Raw genomic sequence first — 17029 nt, forward strand, 5'->3', positions numbered from 1 at the left:
ATTCACTGGTTAAGATTTAAACCAAAAATCTAGATCAGTGGCTCCCAAACAGGGGTCAGGACCCCCGGGGGGGCTTTGAAATGTAGAGGGAGGGTTTTAAGATTTCATGAAATTAAATATAATTCTCTAATTTTAATAAATACAAGTTGAATTTAAAACCATTCAAATCATCAACCTACTGATTTCTTCTGTTACAATGTGACTCCTGAGGTGATAACGACAATCAGTTTCAGCAGGTAAACTAATTGTTGATGGCTCAAATCAATATCCTTCAGAACAATTGGGGTTGTGGTTATTTAGGGTTTATGAGCTGAAAAGTGTGGGATCTCTGAGCTCCATGAACAAATTCTAGATCTAACACTGCCCCCTAGTGTTTACAAACACTTATCATTCAGGAATTAAAATCATCTTTATTAATTTCTTTTACAGTATTTCTAAGAACGTTTACAAGGACAGAACAATAAAAGTAAAACGGACAACAAGGAAAAACAGAAGAACTTGAAACAGTATTTACAAAACGAGCTCAACCCTTCTGAACTTTGGTGATAAGTTCATCACAAAGTTTGGTCAGCTCTTCAACCTCCTTCTCCTGGAAAAAACAAAAAACAAAAAGGAACATCAGAAAAATGTTGAGATTATAATTTTACAAGATTCATAGACTTGTTCATTCACCTTCTGGTCGAGGCTCTTCTCCAACGAATGAACCTTCAGCTGCTCCCGCCGCAGCTGAGCTTGTAGAGCCGACACCTCGGACTTGAACTTTGAGCGCACCTCATTGATTTCAGCATTTGCACTGAGGATGAACAAAAACAGTCAGCCACTGCAAACCTTATATATTTTCCACCATTAAGACAAAAGGGGCTGGTTTCTTACAGGCCAATCTTCTCCTCAGCGTGAGCTTTTAGCATCTGGTAGCGCTGCTCCTCCTTCTTGATCCTCACCAGGTAGTCCTGCGCACAGGCTTTCAGAGTCTCTTCATTCTGGGGGAATGGCAAAGAAAACAAATTACAATCCAAACTACCGCAGGTTTAGTGAAATCCTAAACTACATTAAGTGTTTGTGATTTATCACAGCGAAGGAGTTGTTGCTTTCTAACCTTTTTGTAGCCCTCGATCACGTCCTTGTACTTCTCCAGTCTCTTGAAAAGCTCAGAGAAAGATCTCTCCATTGCGTTCAGGTCGCTGGACGTCTGCTCCTTCTCCAGCAGAGCCTCGTTCAGCTTCGCCTGGGCCACCTCTCTCTCCTTCTCTTGATCGGCTGAACAACGTCAGAGAAGAGGTTTTCAAATAAGCCATCATGTTCGGACTTCTTTAGAGTTAAACATGTTAGAATATATGACAACTTACCCATAATTTTTGCAATCATAAGCTCAAATTCTGCGATTATTTTCCTGCGCAGAAGAAAAAAAAAAAGTCTTATATACTGAAACTTCTCTATTTGATTAAAAGTGACAAAATTCAAAGAAGCACAACTAACCTCATTTCTTGACCATCATCAACTACTTTTTTATGTTTTTCATTCCATTGCTGCTCCTTCTCTTTTGACTGTTGGTGAAAATACAAATAATTTAATTAGAAATGTTTTATTCAATAGTATCGCCCATTTCAAACAGGTACATTTGCAGTTCCCAGGGCAAAAACTTACTTACTTATTAAAAATGCTATTTCGGAGTTTGATGTGAACCATCAGTGATAAAACATGGCAGCATTTGATACTTGTATCTACTGTTGTTGTTACTAAAGTTTAACAAATTGAACTAGTCTCCTTTAATGATGGGAGAAAGTGACACAGTTCACCCAAAGTTCTGCTTTAGAAACCCTCGTGTTGAACCTTACAACCACACCAGGAGCACAGCTATTGCTTCATTGCACTTGCTGTGGCTGAATCAAATAACTATAAACTGCTCCAGGGACTGTTAGAAATAAACATGGACAGGAACTTGGCCTAGTGTGGTGGACTCTGTATCAATATGTTTAATTCTCATTCACCAAAACAAAATGACCTCGATTGGAAAAGCTCCTGTGTTTGAAACGACTGCCGTTACACGTCAGATCACAAAACACACTGATCAGGTCGTACCTCCGCCTGGACTTTAGCGATGGCTGCATCCATGTCTTTCTGACTGTACTTCAGCACGTCGATAATGGACTCGTCGGGGTTGGCCTGCTGTGGGTAGGATGGGACGAGGCTCTCGAAGATTGGCGTCGCCTATATGACAGTTACAGTGTAAACAAGGTGAGCAGATGACGAAAAGAAACACAGAGTGTAGAAAACAGAGCCACAGTTTCAGTGATTGTTTGCGGTTCAGCAGCGACTTACTGGTGCTCTAGGATCAAACAGTTTGAAATCACAGTCCTGTGGCGCTTTTGACGCCTCTTTTTCTGCCATCTGTTGAGTTTCAAGTCTGAAGAAGAAGAAGAAGAAATTCAGCTCTAACATCTGGTGACAGCAGCAATCAGAGGAAGTAAAAACAGAAGCACATGGTACCGTGAAGCAAAGGCCGCGGGACGGGGCCCGTGGGTCTGAGTGGCTTCAGTGGCGGGCTTCTTCGGACTCTCTCTCAGGAGCGGGTCGAATTTAAGATACAAGGATTGTTTCCTCAGTGCAGATTCCTTAAACTGGCCACAGAGATTTTAACATTTAATATCTTATGGAGTTGACAGTGAAATGGTTTATTTAACAAACACGATGCAAGTACTTACACGGCTGGACCCAAACTGTTCAAGGTAGTCCATTTGTCCATCCAAATCATTGGCCACGACTAAAGACAAAGATAAAGACAAAGGGAGACGAACAATGAAGATCTTTTGAAGAAATGGAATGGACTCACATCAAACTGAGGAGTGAGTGTGTTGAACTTGTTTTAAAAACTATTGAATGTCCCGGTTAAGGGAACAAAAATAATTCAGCATAATGGCCGACGTTAACTTACACATTGCTCCAGGAACAAAGTTTTCGTTGAATGCAAACATCGGAGGCTCTGACTTCTGCTCAGCTTGAAATGGTTCGGACGCTTCAGGGAGACTCTGCGCGGTTTCCTTGTGGAGTTCGGGGGCAGATGTCTGTCATTCCGCAAAAACAAAATATTTGTGGTGAATCAAATAGTTAAACGGAAAGATGTAATTTAGTATTATATCAACACCATTGTCTTACCTGTTCAGGGCTGGGTTCAGCAGCTGGGACACTCTCTACAGAACTGCACAGGGAAAACACACGTACAGTGAATAAAAGCACTGTTGTCAAGGGAAGCATCCACTGCAAGTAGACACTTGGCTCATGCTATTAAGAAGAAAAAAACCTTAACATACCAGGCTGGTGATACAGCTTCCTCCTCCGCAGGCTTCTCCGTCTGCTCTGGAATGGCAGTTTCCGTAAGCACAGGGCTGCACACTGGAGTGGTATTCATGCCCGTTTTGGTGCCAAACGGGTTGAAGTTTGGGTCGTCAAATTTTTCAAAGTCAAAGGAGTACGAGCTTTTGGGAACTGGAACTTCGGCCACGTCGCCGGCATCCGGCTTCACTGAAGTTTCCTTTCGTGTTTTGAATTCAGACACTGGCTTTTCTGCTTTAGATTTTGCACCGGGTGGCCTTTTGCCAAACTTCTTGGGTGGTGGTTTCTTTCTGACCTCGCTTCCATCGTCGAAATTGAACTCGAGTTTGATTGGGCCTCCCTGAACTGGGACCGCATCTGGCTGAGATTCAGCAGACGGAGGCGTGGCTGCGTTAGTACATATTGGGACAACTGCAGCGATGGGTTTCACATCAGGCTGAGGAGGCAACTTCGGAGCCACCTCAGGAACATCAACAACATCTGCAGGTTTGTTTTCCTTCACCTGTGGCTCCTCGATAGGGTGATCATTGTCTGGCAGCTTTCTCCCGAGGACAGGGGAGTTCGGCATCTTAGCGCCACCAGTTTGGAAAGGATTAATTTCATCAAGGTTATCAAAATCAAAGCAATATGAACCTTTCGATGGCAGAGGGGCGTCCTCCACAAAGAGGTCTTGTTTTTTATCTTGCAAAGCACTTGGAGACGTCTCAGCAGGTTGTTCTTCGGGCGCTGCAGAACACAAATCTTGTTCCTCAACTGCTGGGACGTTCGCCACTGTGACCACACTGCTCTCTGCGGAGCTGAAGTTGGCAGAGACGTCAACCAGTGAATTTTCCACAGACGGAGCAAAGGGAAGTGTCTCATCTAAGACCGTGTCCTTCTTGGTGGGCTCCTCCAAGACATCCTCTGGCAGTGTGTGTTGAGACACATTTTGATCCGGGGGAGAGTTTTCTCCATCGGGCTTTGCAGGAGAGAGAACCATCTTAGTGGTTCCCTCAAACGGATTCATGGCTTCCAGGTTGTCAAAATCAAGCTGATAACCACCCTGGCTCTGTATTGGCATTTCGTCATCAGGATAAGACGACACTTCTGTGGAGAAGTCAAAGGGATTTGCATTAATTCCACAGCGTTCAGAGACAGTCAAGTGAAATACCTTTGCCATTTGGGATAAATTACCTGGTTCGGGCTCATCTGGCTTCTCAGGGACCTCTTGTGGTGAAGGACTGGAAAAGCAAAAAAGGATTTTTTTTAAATTTGACTTAAACTGAACCTTTATTTCACTGGATGCTTGTTTCAGTAAAAGAAATGTAACTTACTTTATTTTATCTATATTTAAAGTCTCCATTGCCTTTGAGCACTCGTCCACACTGGTCATCTTCGCAGCTTTGCTCGGAGATTGGACAATTTTCTTGGTCATAGGGTCTCTTCTTGGGGTCTGAAAACAAACCTAGACACAAGTAGCCCGGGGAGATTAGCAAATGTTACATGATACAAAATATCTACAGCAATAATAAACCGACGAAAGAAAATATTAATTGAAATGCCCAGTTACGCTAGTGGATTTATTTCTCAATAGATATTTTAACAGATTTATTTTGTCTGATTATGATTTTATAGAATCGGGCAAGAAAAAAGACTTGGTAAAACCTCAAATGGTCAGAGAATTAAACATTTCAAGCGTCTTGTGTTGAACAGTGAAACAGAAACAAATTTTAATATCACTTAGCTTATTGTTTGAGAGTAATTGTTATTTTCCGCCTAGTCTCATTATGGTGTCTGAAAAGAACACAAAACATCTAAAATGATCACAAGCAGCCGGCTCTGTACCTTCATCCCCTTCGGCACAGTCTTGCTGGGCAGGTTCTCTGACTGACGCAGGATGGACGGCCTCCCGGTCGGCTGATCCAGGTCAAATATGTCGGTAATTGAGCTGTTGTGTTTTCCTCCAGGGCAGAACCCTCGATTCTCATCATTCACCTCAACAGAACTCATCCTGTAAAAGCAGAGAGACCGACTATCAGTTTAAGGGCTGGGATGACCAGGCTACACTTTGAAGGGGAGGAGGCGCCATCATGAAAGCTGCACCCAGTAGATAAGAAATATTTGGTGGGGGCCGTTTCTGATGTGCAAGAACCATCTTCAGAGAAAAGAAGACGACCCGTTAAGTCCCAGAATCTAAACAAATGAGATTCCACCTACTTACTTCTATTGGTAAAGCTTGGTTGCCACGTGGCTACATTTTGTATTAATATAAACACGTTGTCCTTGGAAACAAATGGGGAAAAGTAAGGACATTTAAAAAATATGTAAACCATAACCTGGATCCTTAAGGTTAAGGTTGTTCTGGTGGTCAACATTGTGTAGACAGATATATGGGCAGCAGTGCAGATGTTGGTGGATAAAGGGAAGAAACACAACAGGGGGGTGCCGAGTAGAGCAAACCCAAAATGTGCATCAAACAGTGGTGCCGTTACAGTTTTCCCACCAGAGGGCACTAACAATTCCCCCCCTTGAAAGCAATCAGTCCATTTCTGGGTCAGTGTCATTGAGCTCAGAAATAAAAGCCTCAATTGTCTAAAGCAACGGTAAAAATGAAAGGTAGTTGATTTGGCAACCAGAGATGTCAGAATTTAATGACGTTCACATTTTTCCCAGCCGACCATTTGACTTGCAATGGCAGCAGAAGCATGCCTGAAAATATTTACATTAGGGAACACAGTTCAATGTGAGGATCCCAGTAAACCACACCAACAGGCTAAACAATGGTTTGCGAGCACGGTAAGTGTGAATAATGATATTAATAAACATTTTGCATATGACATCTTAATTTACTTTTCAAACCCAGAAAGTTAAATATTGAACTTGAGACCTTTAGCTTAGATTTCAAATTGAATATTCATTAGACCCAAGTTAGTATTATGTTTTTAACTATAAGCCAATCCAGAAATTCAACTAAACTGGAATCTGAATAATGTGGAGTAAACATCCCAAAAGACTTAAACTTGTATGCCTTAAAAGTCAAGTCAGAAAATACGAGAGGATATTAAGAGACTAAAGAACAATGCATGCATGTGTATACAGGTGAACAGATGTCAATACACAGTGGGTATGAAAAGTATTCAGAGACCTTTAAATTCTTCACTCTGTTTCATTGCAGCAATTTGCTAAAATCAAAAAAGTTCATTTTATTTCTCATTAATGTACACTCGGCACCCCATCTTGACAGAAAAAAACTGAAATATCACATGGTCATAAGTATTCAGACCCTTTGCTCAGTATTGAGTAGAAGCACCCTTTAGAGCTAGTACAGCAATGAGTCTTCTTGGGAATGATGCAACAAGTTTTTCACACCTGGATTTGGGGATCCTCTGCCATTCTTCCTTGCAGATCCTCTCCAGTTAACGCCAAAAACTTCAATCTTGATCTCATCAGACCAGAGAATCTTATTTATCCTAGTCTGGGAGTCCTTCATGTGTTTTTTGGCAAAGTCTATGCAGGCTTTCATATGTCTTGCACTGAGCATAGGCTTCCGTCGGGCCACTCTGCCATAAAGCCCCGACTGGTGGAGGGCTGCGGTGATAGTTGACTTTGTGGAACTTTCTCCCATCTTCCTACTGCATCTCTGGAGCTCAGCCACAGTGATCTTTGGGTTCTTCTTTACCTCCCTCACCAAGGCTCTTCTCCCACCATTGCTCAGTTTGGCTGGACGGCCAGGTCTAGGAAGAGTTCTGGTCATCCCAAACTTCTTCCATTTAAGGATTATGGAGGCCACTGTGCTCTTAGGAACCCTGAGTGCTGCAGATATTCTTTTGTAACCTTGGCCAGATCTGTGCTTTGCCACAGTTCTGTCTCTGAGCTCCTTGGGCAGTTCCTTGGACCTCATGATTCTCATTTGCTCTGACATGCACTGTGAGCTCTAAGGTCTTATATAGACAGGTGTGTGCCTTTCCTAATCAAGTCCAATCAGTTTAATTAAACACAGTTTTTCTTTTTTAATAAATTTGCAAAAATTCTACATTTGTTTTTTTATGTCAAGATGGGGTGCTGAGTGTATATTAATGAGAAATAGAATGGAACAAAGAGTGAAGAATTTAAAGGGGTCTGATTTTTTTCCATACCCACTGTATGTGTGTATATATATATATAGTTGTAGGCCACATTAAATGTGTTTTCCTTTCTGTTATTTGCCGTGACATGCAGATATGTGTCAGATGAAGATGTTTATTGGGCGTTGGTGGAGTTTCACCGTTTGTGGTTTATGACTATACACAAACACGTGATGTTGACCTCCATTGAAGCATGATTCTGTTTTTGTGTCTAGTATGTTCAAGTCATCAATAACACAAACATGTGATAACGTCTTGACTGATCTGAGGCCATGATACTTGCAGACAAACTTCTGCTAACGTTGCTGGAGGCTCAGATCACGCGGATGAATCCCGAACTATCCTCTGACTCATCCACACAGTTAATGACCGACATCTTTGTCTTTGTGACGTCTCCTGACAATCGTTGATAATAACATAAGTTACACTTCAGCTCAGTGTGTTTGTTGTGGCGCTCAGTAATGAGAAACACACAAACACCCGGCTCACTTCGGTCATAACTGCTCATCCACATTAGCCACGAGTCACTGCGCAGATTGATGAACTGTAGGAAACATACCAGACACACGCTAATGCAATTTTAACACAACGACCGTTAATTAACAAGCACAAAGGCTACATTTGCTAAGCTAACAGCCATCTAGGAACTAACGTTACCATCGAGTTGACTTGTGGAGGAACACAAACCCGCTGGATGACGTTAGATTAACACACAGCAAAGTAAAAGAAACTAAACCATCAACCGCCCTATATTCTCACACATTGTTCCGCACCTACCTGGAAAAGCAGAATTAAGGACGGTCTCTGTCAGACCATGTAGCTTCAGTCTGGGTGAAGAGGAGCGACCCTTTGAAAATTCCTCTCGAGTCTAGCGTTGTCGATGAGACAACCGTTTGGAATTTTAAAGTCTGGAAACAAACCAATGAAATCGCGGAAAGCGTTCAAAGCGAACACACTTCCTGGTTGAGCAGCCAATCGGGCTACAGAGCGGATGTGATCTAATGCACGGCTGCGCCCCAAGGACCAACTCCCCAAAGATGTGTACAAAAGCAAGATAGTTATCACAACAGCTCACAACTCTGTAAACAGCAACCAAGCGCACCACGTGCATCAGTTTATTAAAATATATATAATTGGCATAATATGTGTGATTATAAGAGGTTTTAATGACACCAAAGATGCGAGCTACTCAACAATCCACGTTTAGGATCGTTTTTTGCACGGTAGTCAGACATTTTCACCCGTTTTAAGCTGCATACGCGCAAACGATTGGTTTTATTTGATGTTTTTATGTTGCATTTATTGACATACACCAAACACCAAACACATAACACATACACATATTGACATACACTAAACACATAATACATACTCATATTGATACACCACATATATTCCTTAAACCATACTCATAGTCAACACTTTATATCACACATCCCAGCTCCCTGATTCAGTTCGCACAGAGACAGTGAGTAGACCTTGGGCCACAATCTCTCCCCCAGACAGCACACTAACGCAGCTGCACTGATACAGCAACATTATCACCTCTGGTGTGCACGTACGACATCGTCATCATGCGATATTCCAAGAGGATATAATCTATGTGCGCACTCTGTTTAAGCGTCTTTCTTCCTGTGCAGCCTCCTGCGTAGAACTAGAGACCCATGCATGTTCAATTGCTGGACACCGCGTTTTCCTGACCTGTGACCTCTGAATAAACTTGCTTAACTTCAACTTGAGAACGACGACTCCTCTCCTTTGATTTCCACCCGCAACAAATGGTAGCAGAGGATGGTTTTAGACGATTGAAAGAGCGGAGTGGAAAAACAACCAGTCGGGGAGGAGGTCGTCTCTCGGACGGGAAAGAACCGCCCTGCGTGGCTTGTCTCTCCTCGGGAACCTGATCAAACAGCTGTACTACTAAAAAAGGTAAGCAGAGCCTATTTAATTGAAATCTGCATATTGTCGTGATAGGAAATAAAACTAAATTTTTGATCAGTAGTACTGAGGGTGAGTACAAGTTGCCTATGCTAAATTTAGAATAGTAATTGCAAAGGTCTGAAAACGCTGTGTATTTAGCAATTGTGTTTTTCTATATTTAATAAAGAGATACCGGCCGAGAGAAAGAGATACCGGCAGCTTACACTGTAAAATATGACTAAATGAGTTGGTGTAAGAGTAGCCGAGAGAAAGAGATACCGGCAGCTTACACTGTAAAATATGACTAAATGAGTTGGTGTAAGAGTAGCCGAGAGAAAGAGATACCGGCAGCTTACACTGTAAAATATGTCTAAATGAGTTGGTGTAAGAGTAGCTGAGAAGAAAAAAAAAGGAGTTAAAATTCAGCCAGACCCATGTTGTAAAATAGCTCCACGACGGTGGTTGATGTGGGGGTTGGCGTGACGACACACACTGTAAAACAAAGCACCTTAACGGGTTTGTGTGTGGGACTATCGCTACGGATTTAACTCACAGGCCCTCCAAATCTCGCAAAAAAGGGAATGGAAGGGCCTAACAATTGGACTATCAAATATTATAATTAGAAAAGTGACTGTGGGGGAGACTTCTGAGGAGCAGCCCTTTTGCGGTCTCTGCCCGTGTGTTAGCATTCCTACACACTGATAGCAAAGCGCACACACATCCCCTCTCACTGACGGAGCAACACACACACAATTTCATAGACTGACTGAAAAAAAAAAAAAAAATGGAGGATTTTGGGGAATATGTGACCGCACAAGTGAGAAATATGACCGCTCCTAAGGAGTGGAAGAGTAGGGAGGAAGTGTGGAGCAAGATTTTGATCGGGTGGCGGAATAAAGGGTGGATATTGCCAGGGAACATAGCCCCAACCCGGAAGGTGATTGGAAGTATGAGAGCCGCACTGCTCTTAGCAGTGGACGAGGCGGAATCAGCAGAGAAAGCAGCTAAATGCACTCTGTTCACCAACCACCATGTTAAAACTAAAATGGCTAAATTGGAATTGGAGATAGGCTCACAGGCTCTGGATGTTTGCTTGCGGGTTGTGTTCGGTATGCCGAAATTCGGAGAAGGGACTGATGGCTTGGGAGTGAATGTCAAAACTCCCAGTGGGGACAAGGAGCAACTGCAGGAAACAGCCAACGCCCTTGCAGTGCCAACCCCGGCCGCTGTGCCATCCCTATATCCCCAAATGCCCCCTCCTTACGGTGTCAACGCAGGTGTAATACCTCTGTCTCCCCAGAAGAGGGAGACAAAGAGGGCTCCAACTGAACTTCCACCAAGTGCCTACACGATGGCGCCAGTGCGCGTAGTAGAGGGAGGAGTGCTTCATGGAGTCATGCAGTTGACAGGAGGACAACTTACGGTGAAAGATGATTCACTTTCGGAGGCAACACAGATCCTTACAGGAGCAGTAGAAACAGTCCAAGGTGAAATCAGACTGCTGAGAGAGGAAATGGCTGCAATGACTGCAGCGGGAACAACTGAAGGAGACCAAGATGGAGGGCACGAGGGTCACAGAAGCAGAAGAGAGACACCATCGCGCTCCGCCAGTGGATCGGTGAAATCGCATCGCTCACCGTCACCAGATGGGGCTAGAGGAGGGCCGGCCTCTGCCCACGCATTTAAAGGGAGGATCAGAGAAAGGAGGTCCAGCCTTGGAGACCACACTCCATGGGGAAAGGGGTACACCTGGACAAGGTCAAAACAACATTCCACCATGACACGCACTCTGTTGCCCCCAGAGCGATGGGACCTCTCTCGTCCACCTAAAAAGGGGGCGCCGGCTCTCCATCAATCAGATGACGAGTGGGAGAAAGAAACACAAGATTGGGGCAAGCACCAGCATAGGTCGGGCCACTCAGAAGAGGAAGGCGAAAAGGGGGAGGAGAAAGAGGGAGTCCACGTAATTAACGGCATCTTACATGGCAGTGCCACACCTATGAGGACGAGAGGGCATCATGAAAGGATGAGGGAGGCCCAGAAGAGGGAAGAAGCAAGACAGGAGGAGAGGCCTGCATACTCGCTCCCCTTAAGACAGGCACCTGGACAGTCACCTGGCATGTGTGATTTCCACCCATGGGGATTTGCTGATATGACGGGCCTAATTGAAGGATTGCCCCCTCTCACGTCAGGAGCCACTCCCTGGATTGAGGCGTTTGAAACCCTCACCATGGGGAACAATCTGGCCGCTGGGGACCTCCGCCCGGTGTTAGCTCGCTGCACAGATCCATATCGTGCGGCTAAGCTGCTTCAGGAAGGAGGAATCACTGCATTGGTCCCCAACCATGCATCCTTCAACCCCTAACAGAACCCCCTGTGGACCGCCCTGAGGCGCAAGTACCCAACCCCACTAAACAAAGGTGCTCTGAAGGCCTGTAAGTGGGATGGGAAGGTGTCTCCTGCAGAGTTCGCCAAAGACACAGCAGGCCTGGAGGAAGGCCTACCTTGGACCCTACGACTCCTCAGACCTTACCCTATCCATGTGGAGAACAGCTACCGTTCAAGGACTTCCACAATCAGTACAGGCCAAGTTGGAAGATTGGGTGGGATTGGAAGACATGGTGGGAGCCGAATGGCAGGCTCAAGTCACTCACCACATGAACAAGCACACTGAAGCCCAAGACAAATATGATGATGAGATGAAGGTGCTGCAGAGAAGGCTCATGGTGGCTCAAGTCTCCGAACATGAAGGCACCAAGGCTGAGAGGAAAACAGCAGCGGCTGCCAAGGTAGTGAAACCTCCCACGGCTGAAGAAGTAGCGGACCTGGTGGTTAAGCGGATGACAGCCACACAGCCTCTTCCTACGCCTCAGCCCCAGATGCAGACTCCTCCCCTCTACTATGGCCCACAACAACAGCAGCAGTATGGCCAGTATCAGCAACCACAAGGCCCGTATCAGCACCAACCCCAAGGAGGAAGAGGAGGTTGGGCACCAGGAGGAAGAGGAGGTTGGGCACCAAGAGGCAGAGGACGTGGCACAGGAAACACCACATATTTCTGCTATAACTGTGGAGGACCAGGGCATATAGCCAGAAACTGCAGGCTGGAACCCCAGCAAATGGGGCCCCCACATGGTCGAGGCTATGACCAACCCAGAGGACCACCTTACCAACCACCCCCCTCAGAAACAAGCCAACATCCCTTACCCAGTCCCATATGATGTGGACCCAGCCACCCAGACCCCCCTGAGGGAGTGGAGGAACGAATGAGGATGCCCGCCACCAGAAGGGGGACTGATGCGACACTTTGGACTCAACACCGAACCACTTGTGTCATGTGACATCGATGGTGTCCCTCATCTCATGCTGGCAGACACTGGAGCAACATACTCCTGTCTGCGAACCACACAGCCACTTTCAGAAAACTCCACTATGGTGGTGGGAGTTACGGGGTCCCCAATTAGACAGTCCTTCACCCAACCCCTCCGTGTGACGCTGGGAAGCCACACAGTTTCTCATGCATTCCTCTCTGCCCCAACATGCCCAGCCAACTTATTAGGACGTGACTTGATGTGCAAACTCAAGTTGAAGATTTATCTCGATGAAAAGGGGGTCCAAATCTCCTCTGAAGTCCCAGAAACCACAAGACAGCATCCAATTCGTATCCTATTCACTGGAGAAACACATACATTGCACTCTCAATGTCACTTCGAACCCTGATGAGCAATATGAGGAAGACTGGGACGAGAACATGGCTCATCTACAACCCAAGATCACATGTTCAAGTATAGTGTGTGGCAAAGAAGGAGTGGCTGCAGAGGTTAAACTGGATGACTTTGCTGAAGAATGGTACCAGCTCACAGAATCTGCTCCACATGTAACACTAACTGTGGGATTTGGCCATGAAGCTCGCAGTCTAGGCCCCATGATGAAGAGAGCACAAGGGTTGACCTGGATTGCCACTACAGACCCAGAAGTTCTCAAGGCCGCCACTGAAGACATGTGGAAGTTCAACATCCCTGCCACCACGGAAACCACACTCCCAGAACACTTGCCCATACCAAGACATCACGGTTTGTCCTGCACTGGCCACACCAAACTACACCAAGCCATTTCATCTTGATGTTTCAGAGATGGGCGTTCCAAAGGCGTTCAACAGACCGATGTGTCCTCATCTACCATTCCTCCAAACTCGACACGGTCGAGACAGGACAAAGTTCGTGTGCCCGATACGTTGCAGCTGTAGCGAAAGCCATTGACAAAACCAGCCATGTCGTCATGGGACATCCAACTCAGATTCACACCCAGCATGGAGTTGCCGCTTTCCTCCAGAGCAAAGAGTTCACCTTCAGTGCAGCCCGGAAGACCAAACTTCAGGTCCAGTGCACTCAGTCACACATAACCTTTGTTCCAAGCATCAACAACATGGCGACCAACATTACAAGTGGAACACCCCATGTGTGTGGAGAACTTGCGATCAAGGAAAACAAGCTCAGACCAGACCTGAGTGCAGATCCCATTCTGAATGCTGATGCCTGGCGGTACACGGACGGTTGCTGCTACAAAGGAGAAGATGGCAATGTGGCCGCCTATGCTGTAGTGCAGCAACACCCAGATGGAAGTCACACCACCTTGGAAGCTGCAATCATTCCCCAGCCAGCTTCAGCTCAGTTAGCTGAAGTCACAGCCCTCACAAGAGCCCTAGAGTTGGGGCAAGGACAAATTGTAAATGTTTACACTGACTCTGCATACGCACATGGTGCCGTTCAGCTTGATGGCCCGTCCTGGATGAGACGAGGCTTCCTGACTACCGGTGATCAACCGATCAGACATCAAGTTCCAATGAGACGCCTCCTGAGTGCAGTTCTGTTGCCCAGACGCCTGGCTGTCATGAAGTGCAAAGGACACGACACCAACCAAACCAGAATCAGTGCTGGAAATAATGCAGCTGACCAAGCTGCCAAGGAGGCAGGAGGTTACACGCCGCCTCAGATGGTCATGGCATCCCCCAGCCCAGCTCAGTTCACGGAACTCACTGAAGACACGCTCATCCAAATTCAGGAAAAAGCTGGACCGTATGAATGGTCCACATGGAGACAAAAGGGGGCCTTGAAGTCTAAAGAAGGCCTCTGGAGGTCCCATGATGGACGCATCGTTGCCTCGGCAGAACTTTGTGCCATGTTGCTCAAAGAAGCACATGGCCTCACCCATGAAGGGAAACTCAGAACTTTCCAGAGAATTTCAGCCCTATGGTGGCATCCACATCTCGAGAGCATCTCCAATCTATTCTGTGACGAATGTTCCATTTGTGGGAACCACAATCCTAGAAAACCTTTCCAAACACCCATGGGATCATATCCCGTTCCTGCCGTCTGTTTCCAAGACATCAGTATAGACTATACAGATATGGGTGCAGACATGAGAGTGCAGGGAATGAGATACATGTTGGTAATGGTATGTAGGTTTTCTAGATGGGTTGAAGCCATCCCCCCCAGACGGGAGGATGCAAAGTCAGTGATCAAGTGGCAGCAGAAGGACTTGATCCCCCGTTACGGGGTTCCACGGTTCATTCGCTCAGACAATGGCGCATACTTTAAAAACACACACCTAAGAGAGGTAGAGGCTGCCTTGGGCATTCACCACAAGTTTGGCTCAGTGTATCATCCACAGTCACAAGGCCTTGTAGAAAGAGCCAATCAAACGTTGAAAGCCAAAATTGCGAAGGTTTGTGCAGACACTAAAATGACATGGGTTGAAGCCCTGCCATTGGTGTTGATGACAATGAGGTCGTCCCCAGGCGGTAAGACACACCTGTCGCCACATGAACTGTTGACAGGCAGAGTTATGCCTGGTCCACCCAGGGATGGAGGTCACGTGCCACCCCTGGATGTACATTGAAATGTCAAGTTATATGAAGGTTTTAACTGCTGTTACTGTAGCTCTCTCCAATCAGGTCTCCAGGGCCCTGGCGACTGATCCGGAGGAAGCTGCAGGACCAAAGGTAAAAGTTGGTGACTGGGTAAGAGTTAAGGATCACAAAAGAAAGTGGCCAGAACCCAGGTGGACTGGACCGTACGAGGTGAAGGAAATTACTTCACACTCGGCCCAGGTCAAAGGTAAATCAGGCGCTCCTTGGCACCACCTGACACATTGTACCCCAGCACCTTCAACTTCCCGCCCATTGGCTGAAATAAGAACTAATTTGAAAAATGGAGAGGGTATAAGTTGTGCCTGTGTTACTCCTGGACTGCCATGGAGTCCTGTGCTTCTTCTGGTCGTAAAATTACTCCCAAGATTAAGACGTGCACAGCACAGGATGAAAAGGGGGAGGGCCAGAAGCCTTACAGCTTACCACTGGCGTTAAACATCACAAAGAGACGTGGTTGTATGATTGTATGTCTGTTTGTTTTTATTTGCTTCATTCAGAAGTAAAGAATTCCCAAAGAAATTGTTAAAATTACATTGTTTGGTAGCAATTTGTTGTTTCAGATTTTTCAAATATATCCAATCCATTAGAGGAAAGGAGAAACGGTTTAGGCCTCCAAATTTCTACATGAAATCAGATCATTTAATATCTTATTTTATTTTAACCTGACACAGCAGGGCTAATAGTAAAGACCATTTTAATACTCCACAAGTTACTAATTGGATTCGTAATATAAATTCAAGGATGAGTGATTCACTACATTAAATTAAGGTGTCCTTTTAAAGCCCATCTCTAAGTACAGTTTATGTGCAAAGTTTTTCCTTCTCTTTCTCTGTTTGTATTATATTTAAGCCACTTACACCCATACAAAAGTTTCATCCGCGACTGTGGCCTTGTGAGAATGAGATAACAATGTTTTTTGTTTTTAGTCTGGTGAAGTTGCTGCTCCGATGAAATGAGCCCAGTGAAAGTTCAATAACTGCTGATCTGTTCTGCAATGCTCAGGTTTGATGAGAAGGGAAATCCAGCTCTTCTCTTTGGTTGTTGAAAAGCTGTTTTATTGACTTTTATTAATTTTGTTTTGCTGGCTGTGATTCTTTTAATCACAGCTATGTTTTGGCATTAAGCACTCCAGTCCCCCAAGCAAGCACACAGAACTTGGGGCACACTATAACTGATACAGCCTGAAGTGCTAGCAACCTCTCAGAGCTACACCACACCCCCTCACACACACTGATAAAAATCCTCTCGGCGGGACCTGTGAACCGACGCCGGAGTTTTAACTTTTTCCTTATGTTATATATTTTCCTATTCATTTTGAGTATTTAACAGAGTCCACAGTGTCAGAGGTTGATTTTGCTTCTTGTGTTACATTTTCTCTCTAAATCCACAGTATCATGCATGTGTTTTAATTAAATAAGATATGATTGCTGTGATTCCTTTAAATCACAGCTATGTTTAGACAATTATTTATCTATAATTGTCAGTTTTGAATTTTTGATTGATGGCTGTGATTCTTTTAATCACAGCTATGTTTAAACAATTCTATATCTATAATTGTCAGTTTTGAATTTTTAATTGATTGCTGTGATTCTTTTAATAACAGCTATGTTTAGACAATTCTATATCTATAATTGTCAGTTTTGAATTTTTGATTGATTGCTGTGATTCTTTTAATCACAGCTAGGTTTTGACAATTTTATAAATGCAATTGTTAGTTTAATCATTTTTGGTTTTAGTAGCTGTGATT

General features: G+C 44.9%; 1 protein-coding gene across 1 annotated transcript; it reads right to left on the bottom strand.

The window, feature by feature from the left end:
- Positions 1-390: 390 nt before the first annotated feature.
- tacc3 (transforming, acidic coiled-coil containing protein 3) lies at positions 391-8356 on the bottom strand. Its single transcript, XM_053434251.1, has 17 exons — positions 8211-8356; positions 5155-5320; positions 4644-4774; positions 4504-4550; positions 3309-4416; positions 3154-3196; positions 2933-3062; positions 2703-2761; positions 2488-2618; positions 2320-2404; positions 2080-2208; positions 1477-1544; positions 1347-1390; positions 1097-1257; positions 874-980; positions 673-793; positions 391-589 (listed from the first exon to the last, which is right to left on the bottom strand). The coding sequence occupies exons 2-17, from the start codon at positions 5317-5319 to the stop codon at positions 524-526; spliced, it is 2595 nt and encodes an 864-aa protein (XP_053290226.1). The 5' UTR covers position 5320; positions 8211-8356; the 3' UTR covers positions 391-523.
- Between the last annotated feature and the right edge of the window lie 8673 nt (positions 8357-17029).

This window comes from Pleuronectes platessa, chromosome 11, assembly GCF_947347685.1.
Source record: "Pleuronectes platessa chromosome 11, fPlePla1.1, whole genome shotgun sequence".
NCBI lineage: Eukaryota > Metazoa > Chordata > Actinopteri > Pleuronectiformes > Pleuronectidae > Pleuronectes > Pleuronectes platessa.

Coding starts and splice junctions, on each gene's coding strand:
- tacc3 (XM_053434251.1), bottom strand. CDS start 5,319: ATGAGTTCTGTTGAGGTGAATGATGAGAATCGAGGGTTCTGCCCTGGA. Junction 4,775..5,154: donor CTGTGCCGAAGGGGATGAAG/GTACAGAGCCGG, acceptor ACTTGTGTCTAG/GTTTGTTTTCAGACCCCAAG. Junction 1,258..1,346: donor TATGATTGCAAAAATTATGG/GTAAGTTGTCAT, acceptor GACGTTGTTCAG/CCGATCAAGAGAAGGAGAGA.